Source organism: Dendropsophus ebraccatus, chromosome 9, assembly GCF_027789765.1.
Source record: "Dendropsophus ebraccatus isolate aDenEbr1 chromosome 9, aDenEbr1.pat, whole genome shotgun sequence".
NCBI classification, from domain to species: domain Eukaryota; kingdom Metazoa; phylum Chordata; class Amphibia; order Anura; family Hylidae; genus Dendropsophus; species Dendropsophus ebraccatus.
This window is the reverse complement of record NC_091462.1, coordinates 121,500,673-121,518,574: the sequence shown is the minus strand read 5'-3', so window position 1 is coordinate 121,518,574 and position 17,902 is coordinate 121,500,673. Positions and strand designations below refer to the sequence as shown.

Sequence of the window (17,902 nt, the reverse complement as noted above, 5' to 3'; positions counted from 1 at the left end):
AAAGATCTACAGGCTATCGGGGGCTCCCCCTCAATTCTCAGTGTTGATATAGACAGGAGGTTAACCCCCACCCCCCATGTCTGCTCCTCTCTGCAGAGTGTAGATTTGAGGTTATTTGGGATCAGTATGGGGTCTCCTCCTCTTCATGTAGATGTATGGTGGTCCTTCTTAATACGTTTTCTTCCACAGGTTGTGGTGGTCACAGAATACGCAGAGGGAGAATTGTTCCAGATTCTTGAGGATGATGGGAGTTTGTCTGAAGATTTAGTAAGTATGCTGGGGAATACATGCTGTATATTTGGGGAGGGTTTCTGATCGGCTCCACAAGTGATGGGTGTGTGTCTTACTCTATAGGTGAGGGATGTGTCTGCTCAGCTGGTTTCAGCTCTTTACTATCTCCATTCTCATCGGATTCTGCACAGAGACATGAAACCTCAGAATATTTTGCTGGGAAAGGACAGGACAGTGAAACTCTGTGACTTTGGGTAAGTTTTTAATAAATAAAACAAAGAAATTATTTATGTATGTGGATTATGAATGCGAGTGGTTAATGGATGAGAACTTGTCTTGCACTGTTACCGTGCACTGGATGTGCCTTGTCTGCTTCAGCTCCCCCGGTGTTGTGGCATTGGTTGGGGATCACACTATGCTTCCCCGACAGTGACATTGGCCTGGGATGACACTGTGCTTCCCGGGCAGTGCCGTTGGCCTAGGATCACACTGTGCTTCCCTGGCAGTGGCGTTGGCTCGGGATCACATGTGTGTTTCCCCGGCAGTGACGTTGGCTCGGCATCACACTGTGTTTCCCTGGCAGTGACATTGGCCTGGGATCACACTGTATTTCCCTAGCAGTGGCGTTGGCTCGGGATCACACTGTATTTCCCCAACAGTGGCGTTGGCTCGGGATCACACTGTATTTCCCTAGCAGTGGTGTTGGCTCGGGATCACACTGTGCTTCCCTGGTAGTGGCGTTGGCTCGGGATCACACTGTATTTCCCTGGCAGTGGTGTTGGCTCGGGATCACACTGTGCTTCCCTGGCAGTGGCGTTGGCTCGGGATCACACTGTATTTCCCTAGCAGTGGTGTTGGCTCGGGATCACACTGTGCTTCCCTGGCAGTGGCGTTGGCTCGGAATCACACTGTGCTTCCCTGGCAGTGGCGTTGGCTCGGGATCACACTGTATTTTCCTAGCAGTGGCGTTGGCTCGGGATCACACTGTGTTCCCCGGCAGTGGCGTTGGCTAAGGATCACAATGTGCTTCCCTGGTAGTGGCGTTGGCTCGGGATCACACTGTATTTCCCTAGCAGTGGTGTTGGCTCGGGATCACACTGTGCTTCCCTGGCAGTGGCGTTGGCTCGGGATCATACTGTGTTCCCTGGTTCTGGTGTTGGCCTTGGATGACACTGTGCTTCCCGGCAATGGCGTTGGCTCGGGATCACACTGTATTTCCCTAGCAGTGGCGTTGGCTCGGGATCACACTGTATTTCCCTAGCAGTGGCGTTGGCTCGGGATCACACTGTATTTCCCCGGATCACACTGCTTCCCTTGTTCTGGCGTTGTCCTGGGATGACACTGTGCTTCCCCGGCAGTGGTGTTGGCCCGGGATCACACTGTGCTACCCTGGCAGTGGCGTTGGCTCGGGATCACACTGTGCTTCCCCGGCAGTGGTGTTGGCTCGGGATCACACTGTGCTTCCCTGACAGTGACGTTGGCCCGGGATCACACTGTATTTCCCCAGCAGTGACATTGGCTCCGGATCACACTGTGCTCCCCCGGCAGTGGCATTGGTTGGGGATCACATTGTGCTTCCCTGGCAGTGGCGTTGGCTCGGGATCACACTGTATTTCCCCGGCAGTGGCGTTGGCTCGGGATCACACTGTATTTCCCTGGCAGTGGCGTTGGCTCGGGATCACACTGTGTTCCCTGGTTCTGGCGTTGGCTCGGGATCACACTGTGCTTCCCCAGCAGTGGTGTTGGCCTGGGATGACACTGTGCTTCCCCGGCAGTGACGTTGGCTCGGGATCACAATGTGCTTCCCTAGCAGTGGCGTTGGCCCAGGATCACGCTGTATTTCCCCAGCAGTGACATTGGCTCGGGATCACACTGTGCTCCCCCGGCAGTGGCATTTGCTTGGGATCACACTGTGTTTCCCCGGCAGTGGCATTGGTTGGGGATCACATTGTGCTTCCCTGGCAGTGGCGTTGGCTCGGGATCACACTGTGTTCCCCGGCAGTGGTGTTGGCCTGGGATGACACTGTGCTTCCCTGGCAGTGGCGTTGGCTCGGGATCACACTGTGCTTCCCCGGCAGTGGCGTTGGCTCGGGATCACACTGTGTTCCCCCGGCAGTGGTGTTGGCTCGGGATCACACTGTGCTTCCCCGGCAGTGGCGTTGGCTCGGGATCACACTGTGCTCCCCCGGCAGTGGCATTTGCTTGGGATCACACTGTGTTTCCCCGGCAGTGGCATTGGTTGGGGATCACACTGTGCTTCCCTGGTTCTGGCGTTGGCTCGGGATCACACTGTGCTTACCCGGCAGTGGCGTTGGCTCGGGATCACACTGTGCTTCCCTGGTTCTGGCGTTGGCTCGGGATCACACTGTGCTTACCCGGCAGTGGTGTTGGCTCGGGATCACACTGTGCTTCCCTGGTTCTGGCGTTGGCTCGGGATCACACTGTGCTTCCTCGGCAGTGGCGTTGGCTCGGGATCACACTGTGCTTCCCCGGCAGTGGCGTTGGCTCGGGATCACACTGTGTTCCCCCGGCAGTGGTGTTGGCTCGGGATCACACTGTGCTTCCCTGGTAGTGGCGTTGGCTCGGGATCACACTGTGCTTCCCCGGCAGTGGCGTTGGCTCGGGATCACACTGTGCTTCCCTGGTTCTGGCGTTGGCTCGGGATCACACTGTGCTTCCCCGGCAGTGGCGTTGGCTCGGGATTACACTGTGCTTCCTCGGCAGTGGCGTTGGCTCGGGATCACACTGTGCTTCCCCGGCAGTGGCGTTGGCTCGGGATCACACTGTGTTCCCCCGGCAGTGGTGTTGGCTCGGGATCACACTGTGTTCCCCCGGCAGTGGCGTTGGCTCGGGATCACACTGTGTTCCCCCGGCAGTGGTGTTGGCTCGGGATCACACTGTGCTTCCCTGGTAGTGGCGTTGGCTCGGGATTACACTGTGCTTCCTCGGCAGTGGCGTTGGCTCGGGATCACATTGTGCTTTCCCGGCAGTGGCGTTGGCTCGGGATCACACTGTGCTTCCCTGGTTCTGGCGTTGGCTCGGGATCACACTGTGCTTCCCCGGCAGTGGCGTTGGCTTGGGATCACACTGTGCTTCCCTGGTTCTGGCGTTGGCTCAGGATCACACTGTGCTTACCCGGCAGTATGACCTTCCCATATATTTTTCTCTAGGTTTGCCCGAGAGCTGAGCCTGGACACACTTATGGTTCGTTCCATTAAAGGGACCCCTCTGTACATGTCTCCTGAGCTGGTCCTAGAGCGGCCGTATGACCATCGCTCTGACCTCTGGGCCCTGGGCTGTATAGTCTATGAGCTTATGGTGGGGACGCCTCCTTTCTACACACATAGCATATTCCAGCTTGTCAGCATCATCACCCAGCAGCCAGTGCGATGGCCTCGGGGGGTCTCTGCTGAACTGAAGGTAGGGATCATCCATGTGGGACTTGCTTTTGTATGGTGCAGATTGCTCTCTTTTCTTGAAGTCTTTTCTTGTGGATGTTTGATACCCTAGTGACCACCTCCTCTTCCATGGTGTATGGTTGTTGGCCTATGAGAGCACTGCTTAGGAGAAGAGCCAAATCCTGTATGGGATGGCAACCATGCAGCCTGCTTAGATGTAGTAGCTCTTTGTTCTGCCATAGAGACATTGCCTGACTCTTGCTTTGTCTGACCTCCAGGACTTTCTCCAGGGTCTCTTGACCAAGGATCCCACCCAGAGACTTTCTTGGCCTGGTCTGCTGAGACATCCCTTTATTAAGGACAAGGTGGTAGGTAAGAGATTCCGGTTGTGGCCTCCACAATAGCTGTAGTCTACTGTGTGACAGTCTGGATCATAGGCCTCTCTCATGGTTCCCGTTACCCTTTGTGGCACACAGTAATGTGCCTGGGTGCTCGTCATGAGTGTAGTCTCTACCAGACCTTTTGACAGAGATCTATAACTGTTGACCCTGATATTGTCAGTTATTGTTTTAATAAGCTGATGTAGTACCTGAGGTTCTTTCCTTGTTACCCCTCCATGTTGTTCTCTCCCTGTTACCTCTCTCTATTGTGCGCCCTCGATTCCAGTGTTAGAAGATGAATCAGTCGGCAGCCCATTCACCTCTCCACTGACTGACGAGCAGCAGCAGCAGCTCCGGGACCGCTTGTGTGATCACTCCGCTCCGGCCAGCGTGCATTCTCGTATCTTAAGCAAAGCTAGACAGAGAGTGGCTAAGAGGAAGGAGAAACAGGCAGTGCGCCCAAGCCCTAGACAGGTAACCAGGGGGTGTTTGCGCGGCTCCTTTGTGGTTAGAGGGACAGTGTCAGTAGTGTTTGAGTATTTTTTTGTAAAATGTATTGCTGCACATGGGGCTGCCATGTTTATAGTGTCTTGTGTGAGATCATTTCACGACACACAGACACTATACAGCACCTCCAGATCATTGAGGTGAACTGACGGAGTTTGTCTGGTTCACTTACACTGAAGGCGCCTTCACTGTGTACTGCGCATGCACATAGACATGCACAGTACAGAGCATAGTTACATGGGGCGGGGTGGCGGCGCCATTTTCTTGAAGCCTGTAATGAACCAGGCTGTAGAATGGGCAGCGGCATCTGGCCAGAGGAAGAAGGAGCGAGGAGAGTTACCGCAAAGAGTTCCGGTGGCGGTAAAGCGGGTTCCCTGTTGACGGTGAGTGGCCGGTTCCCCACCTTCTACCCCCTCACTCTGCCTTGTCTTGCAGAGCGGAGCGCCGCAGCAATAGGCTATACCGGGCAGAGTGCACACAGCCTGTCTGCATTGTTGGGCACACAGCATGTACAGCCACGGCGCTCCGCTCTGTCCCCCCCACCCCCGCGCGACGCAATAGAGTGGCCCAAACACCCTTTCCTCATCCAAGCACACACACCAACGTCCACTCCGGAAGGGTGTTCGGGCCGCTGTATTGCATCGCGGGGTGGGGTGTGGGACAGAGCGGAGCACCGTGGCTGTACAGAGTTCGCCCGACCATGCAGACAGGCTGCCCGACAGCCCCACCGCCCCACCGGACGGTGAGTGGCCACTTCTCTACCTCCTAATCCCACACTCTGCTTTGTCTTGCAGAGCGGATCGCCGCGGCACTAGGCTATAGTGTGCAGAGTGCACACAGCCTGTCTGCTTTGTTGGGCGCTCCGCTCTGCCCCTTCTTCCAGGCTCCCCTAGCAATTCCCCCCAGCCCCCACCACGGAGGACGGGGAGTGGCCGCTGTTACATCATCCCCGCACTCTGCCTTGTCTTGCAGAGCCGGGCGCCGTGGCACTGGGATATTTAGGGCACACAGCCTGTCTGCATAACTGTGCAGAGCCGCGGCATCCCCCCTCCCTCCCCCCCAATACGAGCGGACAAGCACCCCCAGCAATCCCTCCTCCCCCCGCAAAGCACACATTCCCACCCAGCAATCCCTCCTCCCATCCTCAAGCGCATATACACCCCCCCAGCGCACATACCCACCCAAGAAATCCTTCCTTCCCCCCACCAAGCGCATATACCCCCCAGTAATCCCTCCCCCCCACCAAGCGCACATACCCCCAAGCAATCCCCCCCCAAATAGAGCGGACAAGAGGGGGGAGAAGGGATTGCTGGGGGATATGTGCGCTTGGTGGGGGGGAGGAGGGATTGCTGGGGTGGGTATGTGTGCTGGGGGGGAGGGGGGTGTGCTTTGGGGGGGGGAGAGGGATTGAAAGGGGGGGGAAGGAGGGATTGCTGGGGGTGTGTGCTTGGGGGAGGGATTGCTGGGGGGTATGTGCGCTTGGGGGGGGGAGGGATTGCTGGGTGGGTATGTGCACTGGGGGGGTATATGTGCTTGAGGATGGGAGGAGGGATTGCTGGGAGATATGTGTCCTTGAGGGGGAGGAGGAATTGCTGGGGGGGGTGCTTTGGGGGGGAGGAGGGATTGCTGGAGGGGAGGGATTGCTGGGGGGGAGGGATTGCTGGAGGGGTGTGCTTTGGGGGGGGGGGGGGAGGGATTGCTGGGGGTGTGCTTTGGGGGAGGGGATTGCTGGGGGGCTCGTCCGCTCTATTTGGGGGGGGGGGGGGTGCCGCGGCTCTGCACAGTAATGCAGACTGGCTGTGTTCTCTGAATATCCCAGTGCCACGGCGCCCGGCTCTGCAAGACAAGGCATAGTGCGGGGCTGATGTAACAGCGGCCACTCCCCGTCTTCCGTGGTGGGGGCTGGGGGGAATTGCTAGGGGAGCCTGGAAGCAGGGGCAGAGCGGAGCGCCCAACAAAGCAGACAGGCCGGGGGGGGGGTGCAGCCTGTCTGCATGGTCGGGCGAACTCTATACAGCCACGGCGCTCCGCTCTGTCCCCCACCCCACCCCGCGACGCAATAGAGTGGTCCAAACACCCCTCCGGAGTGGACGGTGGTGTGTGTGCTTGGATGAGGAAAGGGTGTTCGGGCCGCTCTATTGCATCGGGGGGGGGGGACAGAGTGGAGCGCTGTGGCTGTATAGAGTTCGCCCGACAATGCAGACAGGCTGTGTGCACTCTGCCTGGTATAGCCTATTGCCGCGGCGCTCCGCTCTGCAAGACAAGGAAGAGTGAGGGGGTGGGAGCTAGGGGAGCGTCCGGGGCGCACAGGACTGTACAATGGTACCGGACCCCAGGAAGTGTGTGCGTGTGCATCTGGGGGTGCTGGTCTCCGGTCCTGCGATGGCCCTGCCATGGACTGCATTCCCCCCTCCACCGCCCACACACACCATGTGCTGCCCAGGAGACAGGGAATCCCCTCTCCACCACACAGTATACTGCCCCCTCAGTTCCCTACCCGCCATGCTCTGCTCAACTCTTGTACTTACCGCCGTAAGATGAATAAAGCTTGGAGGTCTTCTAGCTGGGAACACGCTGGCTGCTTGAGCACTGCTGAGCCGACAACAACAAAATGGCGTTGCACTGCAATACACGTGTGATAGCCTTTCCCCTCTTTGACGTCACAGCAGGGACAGCCTCCTTTTCAGCAAACATATTTCAGGTTGCAATAAAAAGCATGTTTTCTGCTAGTGCTGCCCCCCCCCCCCCCCCCCGGTGGCCGTCATTGGGAAGTATGAAAAATTTAAAAGTTAATTTTTCATATTTCCTTATATATATATTTTTAATAACCTTGTGACACATTCCCTTTAATGCTCCAGGACCATCCCTCCTGCCCCAGATGTCTACTGCCATCATTAGAGGAATACACATAAGTCTTCTGTATGCTGAATACCTCCTTCTCAGATACTGTGGAGACAGTGAGGCTAGACTCTACACTTTCATGGGGTTATCCAGGCAATGTTATCTTTATTTAGTGCCCTCCTTCCATGACGGTGCCCATTCAGAAGGTTATCAATGAAAACTACAGCTCCCCCCCGGAATGAGAGGCGTAGCATTATCTTGTAGAGCCGCCGTCTCACCGACTGCACCTGGGACATTTGACAAATGTGCCGAGACTGATCAGTAGATGAAAAAATAGTCATTAAAAGAAGTAACGCATTTCGTCTTAAGCAAGAACTTAATTAAGGACCCTCCAATATGTCACAGTGGGAATAAGTGGGTTTGGGACATAGGACCTTCTCTATAGGAGATACTACAACTGGCCACATATATTTATAAAAAGATACAAAGATATTGGGGCCAATGGTCATTTCAGTATGGAGGATGTAATGTAATATATGTAGATATTTGCTCCTATGATAAATCCACAAACGTTACCCCCCCCCCCCCTTTATAATCACATACAGTGAGTATTATACTCACCTTCCTGGTGCCAACCATGATCCTGATGGAAGTTGAATACTGTATTCAGAAGATTGCACATGGGCAGTCCACCCCGCAGCAGTAGAATACTCAGAGCCAGAAGCACTGCCCGCACACATGAAGGCCAAGTCCGCCATTTTAATTCACTGCTGTCAGTCTCATCCACAGTTTATACAGAATCCAAATAACCTTGTAACAATGGTGGATTCCTTGGTGCTCAAACCTCCCGGCACAGTCACTCCGCTTCAGTCAAGAGGCAGAGATTCCCAGTATTATTGCCAACCAGAAGTCTCCTTTATTGCTACGCCTTTCAAGGGTTAACCACCCTCTTCATCAGGTAATATTAGGTACATTACACACTAGTATTTATACAGAAACTAAAAGGATTGACCCGGAAGGATTTCCCTGTTCCCAGGTGTCTACACGACATCACTCTCCATCTGAAGATTAGTGGCTTTTATGGTCAGAAGGTATAAAGCTAGGGTGGTAAGTGGCTGAACTCTGACCTGTAAGAGCGGCCACCACCCTGGCTTCTCATCCCCTGGGCTCCATAAAAAGGTTTCTCTAATTTCTATACTAAAATCTTCCTATATTAATAGGAGAAGATACAAATGGTTGTAAAAGAAGTTACAATTATTCTTATCACAGATGATAGGGTTGTTATTGCTGTAAGGTACCAACTCCATTGCTGCAAGCTATTAGTATATGAGCTCTGCTGGAGTCCTAGGCTATCGCTGTGGGGATAGGTATATAGAAATCTTCCCCATTGAACGGAATGAGGCTGTGGCTTCTTACCTAGGAGGACACTGTTGGGGAGCCAGGTACAAGCATTCAATTCCCGCCATGGACATGACCTCTTCTTACCAATAGGGACATTTCCCCCTGGATATGACACTTCCGGGTCAATCCTTTTAGTTTCTGTATAAATACTAGTGTGTAATGTACCTAATCTTGCCTGATGAAGCGGGTGGTTAACCCTTGAAAGGCGTAGCAATAAAGGAGACTTCTGGTTGGCAATAATACTGGGAATCTCTGCCTCTTGATTGAAGCGGAGTGACTGTGTCAGGAGGTTTGAGCGCCAAGGAATCCACCATTTTTGCAGGGTTATTTGGATTTTGGTCCTGGGAAATCGGAAGGTGGAAGGCAGCAGCCCTCCTTATACACCTACAAGCCTACATTAGAGTCCTGCCTAATACGTACGAGCTAACCAGGTGAGTGTGCATCTGTGTGAATTTGCACATACACATCTCACGGGGTTAATCCATCTGCACATGCAGTGCCACTGTGTTTCTTTTCTTCTTTTCATGTACAGTTTATACAGAGTTCTTTAGGTACCACAAAAAAAAATAAGTGCTACTGCTTAGGGATCTAGACTGCAGCCGACTGTGTATAAGAAATGTACAGGTTCACAATGGGGGGTTCAGAGACCCCCCATCCCACCTCTGCTTCTGTGACCACTCTGTGTCTTTGCATTGTTCTAGAGAGAAGCAGAAGACTTTGTTACCCATGAGATGGAGCCGAAAGTTACTGGACCCGAAGGACCAAGAACGTCCCCGATGCCCACGTGAGTAGCTGGAAGCAATGCCACCATATGCCCACGCTTCAGGAGGATTTCTTCACTCGAAAACTCATTTGTCTTGTAGGATGAATCAAATTTCGCAAGACTACGAGCAAGAGTTTTGCCAAAACCGAAGAGAGCACGGCAGCATTAAGGCGGTTCATCTAGAGAATGAGGTACGGTCATATAGCGGCTTATGGGCTCTGCAGTACATGGGGGGTGGCAGCATTAAGGCGGTTCATCTAGAGAATGAGGTACGGTCATATAGCGGGCTTATGGGCTCTGCAGTACATGGGGGGTGGCAGCATTAAGGCGGTTCATCTAGAGAATGAGGTACGGTCATATAGCGGCTTATGGGCTCTGCAGTACATGGGGGGTGGCAGCATTAAGGCGGTTCATCTAGAGAATGAGGTACGGTCATATAGCGGGCTTATGGGCTCTGCAGTACATGGGGGGTGGCAGCATTAAGGCGGTTCATCTAGAGAATGAGGTACGGTCATATAGCGGGCTTATGGGCTCTGCAGTACATGGGGGGTGGCAGCATTAAGGCGGTTCATCTAGAGAATGAGGTACGGTCATATAGCGGGCTTATGGGCTCTGCAGTACATGGGGGGTGGCAGCATTAAGGCGGTTCATCTAGTGGATAATATATGGTTATATAGCGGGCTTATGGGCTCTGCAGTACATGGGGGTGGCAGCATTAAGGCGGTTCATCTAGAGAATGAGGTACGGTCATATAGCGGGCTTATGGGCTCTGCAGTACATGGGGGGTGGCAGCATTAAGGCGGTTCATCTAGAGAATGAGGTACGGTCATATAGCGGCTTATGGGCTCTGCAGTACATGGGGGGTGGCAGCATTAAGGCGGTTCATCTAGTGGATAATATATGGTTATATAGCGGGCTTATGGGCTCTGCAGTACATGGGGGTGGCAGCATTAAGGCGGTTCATCTAGTGGATAATATATGGTTATATAGCGGCTTATGGGCTCTGCAGTACATGGGGGGTGGCAGCATTAAGGCGGTTCATCTAGTGGATAATATATTGTTATATAGCGGGCTTATGGGCTCTGCAGTACATGGGGGGTGGCAGCATTAAGATGGTTCATCTAGTGGATAATATATGGTCATATAGCGGGCTTATGGGCTCTGCAGTACATGGGGGTGGCAGCATTAAGGCGGTTCATCTAGTGGATAATATATGGTTATATAGCGGCTTATGGGCTCTGCAGTACATGGGGGGTGGCAGCATTAAGGCGGTTCATCTAGTGGATAATATATGGTTATATAGCGGGCTTATGGGCTCTGCAGTACATGGGGGTGGCAGCATTAAGGCGGTTCATCTAGTGGATAATATATGGTTATATAGCGGCTTATGGGCTCTGCAGTACATGGGGGGTGGCAGCATTAAGGCGGTTCATCTAGTGGATAATATATGGTTATATAGCGGGCTTATGGGCTCTGCAGTACATGGGGGGTGGCAGCATTAAGGCGGTTCATCTAGTGGATAATATATGGTTATATAGCGGGCTTATGGGCTCTGCAGTACATGGGGGGTGGCAGCATTAAGGTGGTTCATCTAGTGGATAATATATGGTTATATAGCGGGCTTATGGGCTCTGCAGTACATGGGGGGTGGCAGCATTAAGATGGTTCATCTAGTGCAGGCATGTCCAAAGTCCGTCCCGCGGGCCATTTGCGGCCCGCGTTCCGAACTTTTACGGCCCTTCAGGTATCCGGCAGCAACACGCCACTCTAGTGCACAGAAAAGGAAAGCCGAAATCTCGCTATGTCCGAGATTTCGGCTTTCCTTTCCCGTGCACTAGAGCAGTGTTTTCCAACCAGTGTGCCGCGGGTGCCGTCCCCCTCACCTACTGGCCCGGACGTGCTCCTCCAATCAGGGAGACCAGGAGCGTGGTGCGCCATGCACCACGCTCCCAGGAGAGAAGCAGGGGGGAGAGAGACATGGGGATGGGGGAGAAGCAGGGGGGAGAGAAACATGGGGATGGGGGAGAAGCAGGGGGGGAGAGAAACATGGGGATGGGGGAGAAACAGGAGAGAAGCAGGGGGATGGGGGAGAAACAGGGGGGAGAGAAACATGGGGATGGGGGAGAAGCAGGGGGGAGAGAAACATGGGGATGGGGGAGAAGCAGGAGGAAGAGAAACATGGGGATGGGGGAGAAGCAGGGGGGAGAGAAACATGGGGATGGGGGAGAAACAGGGGAGAGAAGCATGGGGATGGGGGAGAAACAGGAGAGAAGCAGGGGGATGGGGGAGAAACAGGAGAGAAGCATGGGGATGGGGGAGAAACAGGGGGGAGAGAAACATGGGGATGGGGGAGAAACAGGGGGGAGAGAAACATGGGGATGGGGGAGAAGCAGGGGGGAGAGAAACATGGGGATGGGGGAGAAACAGGAGAGAGAAGCATGGGGATGGGGGAGAAACAGGGGGAGAGAAACCTGGGGATGGGGGAGAAGCAGGGGGGAGAGAAACATGGGGATGGGGGAGAAACAGGAGAGAAGCAGGGGGGAGAGAAACATGGGGATGGGAGAGAAGCAGGGGGGAGAGAAACATGGGGATGGGGGAGAAGCAGGGGGAGAGAAACATGGGGATGGGGGAGAAGCAGGGGGGAGAGAAACATGGGGATGGGGGAGAAACAGGAGAGAAGCAGGGGGGAGAGAAACATGGGGATGGGAGAGAAGCAGGGGGGAGAGAAACATGGGGATGGGGGAGAAGCAGGGGGGAGAGAAACATGGGAATGGGGGAGAAGCAGGGGGAGAGAAACATGGGGATGGGGGAGAAGCAGGGGGAGAGAAACATGGGGATGGGGGAGAAACAGGGGAGAGAAACATGCAGTATATAGGGAAGTTATAGTTGATAATGTATGGTCATAAGGTCATAAGCAGTACATGACCCTTAGTAATGGCCCCACATGCTGAGCTGGTAGTAGTAATGTGTCTTGGGACACCTTTTGCAGCTCTCCTGGCTCTGCTGCTGCGGTGCTCTTCTTCTCCTGGCTCTGCTGCTGCGGTGCTCTTCTTCTCCTGGCTCTGCTGCTGCGGTGCTCTTCTTCTCCTGGCTCTGCTGCTGCGGTGCTCTTCTTCTCCTGGCTCTGCTGCTACCGTGCTCTTCTTCTCCTTGCTCTGCTGCTGCGGTGCTCTTCTTCTCCTGGCTCTGCTGCTGCCGTGCTCTTCTTCTCCTTGCTCTGCTGCTGCGGTGCTCTTCTTCTCCTGGCTCTGCTGCTGCCGTGCTCTTCTTCTCCTTGCTCTGCTGCTGCGGTGCTCTTCTTCTCCTGGCTCTGCTGCTGCGGTGCTCTTCTTCTTCTGGCTCTGCTGCTGCGGTGCTCTTCTTCTCCTTGCTCTGCTGCTGCGGTGCTCTTCTTCTCCTGGCTCTGCTGCTGCGGTGCTCTTCTTCTCCTGGCTCTGCTGCTGCGGTGCTCTTCTTCTCCTGGCTCTGCTGCTGCGGTGCTCTTCTTCTCCTGGCTCTGCTGCTGCGGTGCTCTTCTTCTGGCTCTGCTGCTGCCGTGCTCTTCTTCTCCTTGCTCTGCTGCTGCGGTGCTCTTCTTCTCCTGGCTCTGCTGCTGCCGTGCTCTTCTTCTCCTTGCTCTGCTGCTGCGGTGCTCTTCTTCTCCTGGCTCTGCTGCTGCGGTGCTCTTCTTCTCCTGGCTCTGCTGCTGCGGTGCTCTTCTTCTCCTTGCTCTGCTGCTGCGGTGCTCTTCTTCTCCTGGCTCTGCTGCTGCGGTGCTCTTCTTCTCCTGGCTCTGCTGCTGCGGTGCTCTTCTTCTCCTGGCTCTGCTGCTGCGGTGCTCTTCTTCTCCTGGCTCTGCTGCTGCGGTGCTCTTCTTCTCCTTGCTCTGCTGCTGCGGTGCTCTTCTTCTCCTGGCTCTGCTGCTGCGGTGCTCTTCTTCTCCTGGCTCTGCTGCTGCGGTGCTCTTCTTCTCCTGGCTCTGCTGCTGCCGTGCTCTTCTTCTCCTTGCTCTGCTGCTGCGGTGCTCTTCTTCTCCTGGCTCTGCTGCTGCGGTGCTCTTCTTCTCCTGGCTCTGCTGCTGCGGTGCTCTTCTTCTCCTGGCTCTGCTGCTGCCGTGCTCTTCTTCTCCTGGCTCTGCTGCTGCCTTGCTCTTCTTCTCCTGGCTCTGCTGCTGCCGTGCTCTTCTTCTCCTGGCTCTGCTGCTGCGGTGCTCTTCTTCTTCTGGCTCTGCTGCAGCGGTGCTCTTCTTCTCCTGGCTCTGCTGCTGCGGTGCTCTTCTTCTCCTGGCTCTGCTGCTGCGGTGCTCTTCTTCTCCTGGCTCTGCTGCTGCGGTGCTCTTCTTCTCCTGGCTCTGCTGCTGCGGTGCTCTTCTTCTCCTGGCTCTGCTGCTGCGGTGCTCTTCTTCTCCTGGCTCTGCTGCTGCGGTGCTCTTCTTCTCCTGGCTCTGCTGCTGCGGTGCTCTTCTTCTCCTGGCTCTGCTGCTGCGGTGCTCTTCTTCTCCTGGCTCTGCTGCTGCCGTGCTCTTCTTCTCCTGGCTCTGCTGCTGCCGTGCTCTTCTTCTCCTGGCTCTGCTGCTGCCGTGCTCTTCTTCTCCTGGCTCTGCTGCCGCGGTGCTCTTCTTCTCCTGGCTCTGCTGCCGCGGTGCTCTTCTTCTCCTGGCTCTGATGTTCTTGTTTCTTGCTCCTTTTGCAGGACAGTGATGATGAATGGTCTGTGTTGCTGGAGGCCACTGATCCTTCCGTTGCTCAGCTTAGTACTCCCTTTCTCCTGCTGAAGGATCCCAACTTCAGAAACAGAGTTAATCGACGGCTGCAGGACTGCTCCCCCCCGGTCAGTGTATACTCATATAGTAACACAATGAATACCATATGTCTGATAATGTACAGATGATGGCAGTGTGTCATGTCTTCTTAGGTGTCGCTTGAGTCTGTCTCTCGTCTGCGGCCAGCGTTGCGTGTGACATGTAACCTCCTGTCCTCCGGATGTGATCCGCTACTTCTTTCAGAGCTTTGTGTAGATTTGCAATTCCCTAATTTTCTTCTTCACCTTATAAATCAGTGTCTGGAGGCTGATGGGCATGAGGTGAGTAGGGGAGCTATGGATTCACTATGTATGTATGGTAGGAGAGCAGTAGGACACTGTGTATATATGGCAGGAGAGCAGTAGGGACACTGTGTGTATATATGGCAGGAGAGCAGTAGGGACACTGTGTGTATATATGGCAGGAAATCAGTAGGGACACTGTATATATGGCAGGAGAGCAGTAGGGTCAGTATGTATATATGGCAGGAGAGCAGTAGGGACACTGTATATATGGCAGGAGAGCAGTAGGGTCAGTATGTATATATGGCAGGAGAGCAGTAGGGACACTGTGTGTATATATGGCAGGAGAGCAGTAGGGTCAGTATGTATGTATGGTAGGAGAGCAGTAGGACACTGTGTATATATGGCAGGAGAGCAGTAGGGACACTGTGTGTATATATGGCAGGAGAGCAGTAGGGACACTGTGTGTATATATGGCAGGAGAGCAGTAGGGACACTGTATATATGGCAGGAGAGCAGTATGGACACTGTATATATGGCAGGAGAGCAGTATGGACACTGTATATATGGCAGGAGAGCAGTAGGGTCAGTATGTATGTATGGTAGGAGAGCAGTAGGACACTGTGTATATATGGCAGGAGAGCAGTAGGGACACTGTGTGTATATATGGCAGGAGAGCAGTAGGGACACTGTGTGTATATATGGCAGGAGAGCAGTAGGGACACTGTGTGTATATATGGCAGGAAATCAGTAGGGACACTGTATATGGCAGGAGAGCAGTAGGGACACTGTGTGTATATATGGCAGGAGAGCAGTAGGACACTGTGTATATATGGCAGGAGAGCAGTAGGGACACTGTGTGTATATATGGCAGGAAATCAGTAGGGACACTGTATATGGCAGGAGAGCAGTAGGGACACTGTATATATGGCAGGAGAGCAGTAGGGTCAGTATGTATATATGGCAGAGGAGCAGTAGGGACACTGTATATATGGCAGGAAATCAGTAGGGACACTGTATATGGAAGGAGAGCAGTAGGGTCAGTATGTATATATGGCAGGAGAGCAGTAGGGTCACTATGTATGTATGGTAGGAGAGCAGTAGGACACTGTGTATATATGGCAGGAGAGCGGTAGCGCCACTGTGTGTATATATGGCAGGAAATCAGTAGGGACACTGTATATGGCAGGAGAGCAGTAGGGACACTGTATATATGTCAGGAGAGCAGTAGGGTCAGTATGTATATATGGCAGGGGAGCAGTAGGGTCAGTATGTATATATGGCAGGAGAGCAGTAGGGACATTGAATATATGGTAGGAGAGCAGTAGGGACACTGTATATATGGCAGGAAATCAGTAGTGATACTGTGTATATATGGCAGGAGAGCAGTAGGGACACTGTATATATGGCAAGAGAGCAGTAGGTTCAGTATGTATATATGGCAGGAGAGCAGTAGGGGCACTGTGTATATATGGCAGGAGAGCAGTAGGGACACTGTATATATGGCAGGAGAGCAGTAGGGACACTGTGTGTATATATGGCAGCAGAGCAGTAGGGACACTGTATATATGGCAGGAGAGCAGTAGGGTCAGTATGTATATATTGCAGGAGAGCAGTAGGGACACTGTGTATATATGGCAGGAGAGCAGTAGGGACACTGTATATATGACAGGAGAGCAGTAGAGTCAGTATGTATATATGGCAGGAGAGCAGTAGGGACACTGTATATATATGGCAGGAGAGCAGTAGGGACACTGTATATATGGCAGGAGAGCAGTAGGGACATTCTGTATATATGGCAGGAGAGCAGTAGGGTCAGTATGTATATATGGCAGGAGAGCAGTAGGGTCACTATGTATTTATGGCAGGAGAGCAGTAGGGTCAGTATGTATATATGGCAGGAGAGCAGTAGGGACACTGTATGTATGGCAGGAGAGCAGTAGGGTCAGTATGTATATATGGGAGGAGAGCAGTAGGGACACTGTGTATATATGGCAGGAGAGCAGTAGGGTCACTATGTATATGGCAGGAGAGCAGTAGGGACACTATATATGGCAGGAGAGCAGTAGGGTCAGTATGTATGGCAGGAAATCAGTATGGATACTGTGTGTATATGGCAGGAGAGCAGTAGGGACACTGTGTATATGGCAGGAGAGCAGTAGGGACACTGTATATATGGCAGGAGAGCAGTATGGACACTGTATATATGGCAGGAGAGCAGTAGGGTCAGTATGTATATATGGGAAGAGAGCAGTAGGGACACTGTGTATATGGCAGGAGAGCAGTATGGACACTGTATATATGGCAGGAGAGCAGTATGGACACTGTATATATGGCAGGAGAGCAGTAGGGTCAGTATGTATATATGGGAGGAGAGCAGTAGGGACACTGTGTATATATGGCAGGAGAGCAGTAGGGCCACTGTATATATGGCAGGAGAGCAGTAGGGTCAGTATGTATGTATGGCAGGAGAGCAATAGGGTCAGTATGTATGTATGGCAGGAGAGCAGTAGGGACACTGTATATGGCAGGAGAGCAGTAGGCACACTGTATATATGGCAGGAGAGCAGTAGGCACACTGTATATATGGCAGGAGAGCAGTAGGGTCAGTATGTATGTATGGCAGGAGAGCAGTAGGGTCAGTATGTATGTATGGGAGGAGAGCAGTAGGGACATTGTGTATATATGGCAGGAGAGCAGTAGGGCACTGTATATATGGGAGGAGAGCAGTAGGGACACTGTATATATGGGAGGAGAGTAGTAGGGACACTGTATATATGGCAGGAGAGCAATAGGGCCACTGTATATATGGCAGGAGAGCAGTAGGGACACTGTATATATGGCAGGAGAGCAGTAGGGTCAGTATGTATATATGGGAGGAGAGCAGTAGGGACATTGTGTATATATGGCAGGAGAGCAGTAGGGACACTGTATATATGGCAGGAGAGCAGTAGGGACACTATATATGGCAGGAGAGCAGTAGGGACACTGTATATATGGCAGGAGAGCAGTAGGGTCAGTATGTATATATGGCAGGAGAGCAGTAGGGACACTGTATATATGGCAGGAGAGCAGTAGGGTCAGTATGTATATATGGCAGGAGAGCAGTAGGGGCACTGTGTATATATGGCAGGAGAGCAGTAGGGGCACTGTATATATGGCAGGAGAGCAGTAGGGTCAGTATGTATATATGGGAGGAGAGCAGTAGGGACACTGTATATATGGCAGGAGAGCAGTAGGGTCAGTATGTATATATGGCAGGAGAGCAGTAGGGACACTGTATATATGGCAGGAGAGCAGTAGGGTCAGTATGTATATATGGGAGGAGAGCAGTAGGGACACTGTGTATATATGGCAGG

General features: G+C 53.2%; 1 protein-coding gene across 2 annotated transcripts in view; it reads left to right on the top strand.

The window, feature by feature from the left end:
* STK36 (serine/threonine kinase 36) overlaps positions 1 to 17,902 on the top strand; it is a 146,743-nt gene that overhangs the window by 62,368 nt on the left and 66,473 nt on the right. For both annotated transcript variants that reach the window (XM_069984782.1, XM_069984783.1), the window contains exons 4-12: positions 190 to 267; positions 355 to 485; positions 3,402 to 3,651; positions 3,908 to 4,001; positions 4,296 to 4,483; positions 9,460 to 9,542; positions 9,622 to 9,712; positions 14,193 to 14,330; positions 14,415 to 14,582. In XM_069984782.1, the coding sequence (XP_069840883.1) occupies positions 190 to 267; positions 355 to 485; positions 3,402 to 3,651; positions 3,908 to 4,001; positions 4,296 to 4,483; positions 9,460 to 9,542; positions 9,622 to 9,712; positions 14,193 to 14,330; positions 14,415 to 14,582 (1,221 nt within the window). The remainder of the gene's footprint in view (positions 1 to 189; positions 268 to 354; positions 486 to 3,401; positions 3,652 to 3,907; positions 4,002 to 4,295; positions 4,484 to 9,459; positions 9,543 to 9,621; positions 9,713 to 14,192; positions 14,331 to 14,414; positions 14,583 to 17,902) is intronic.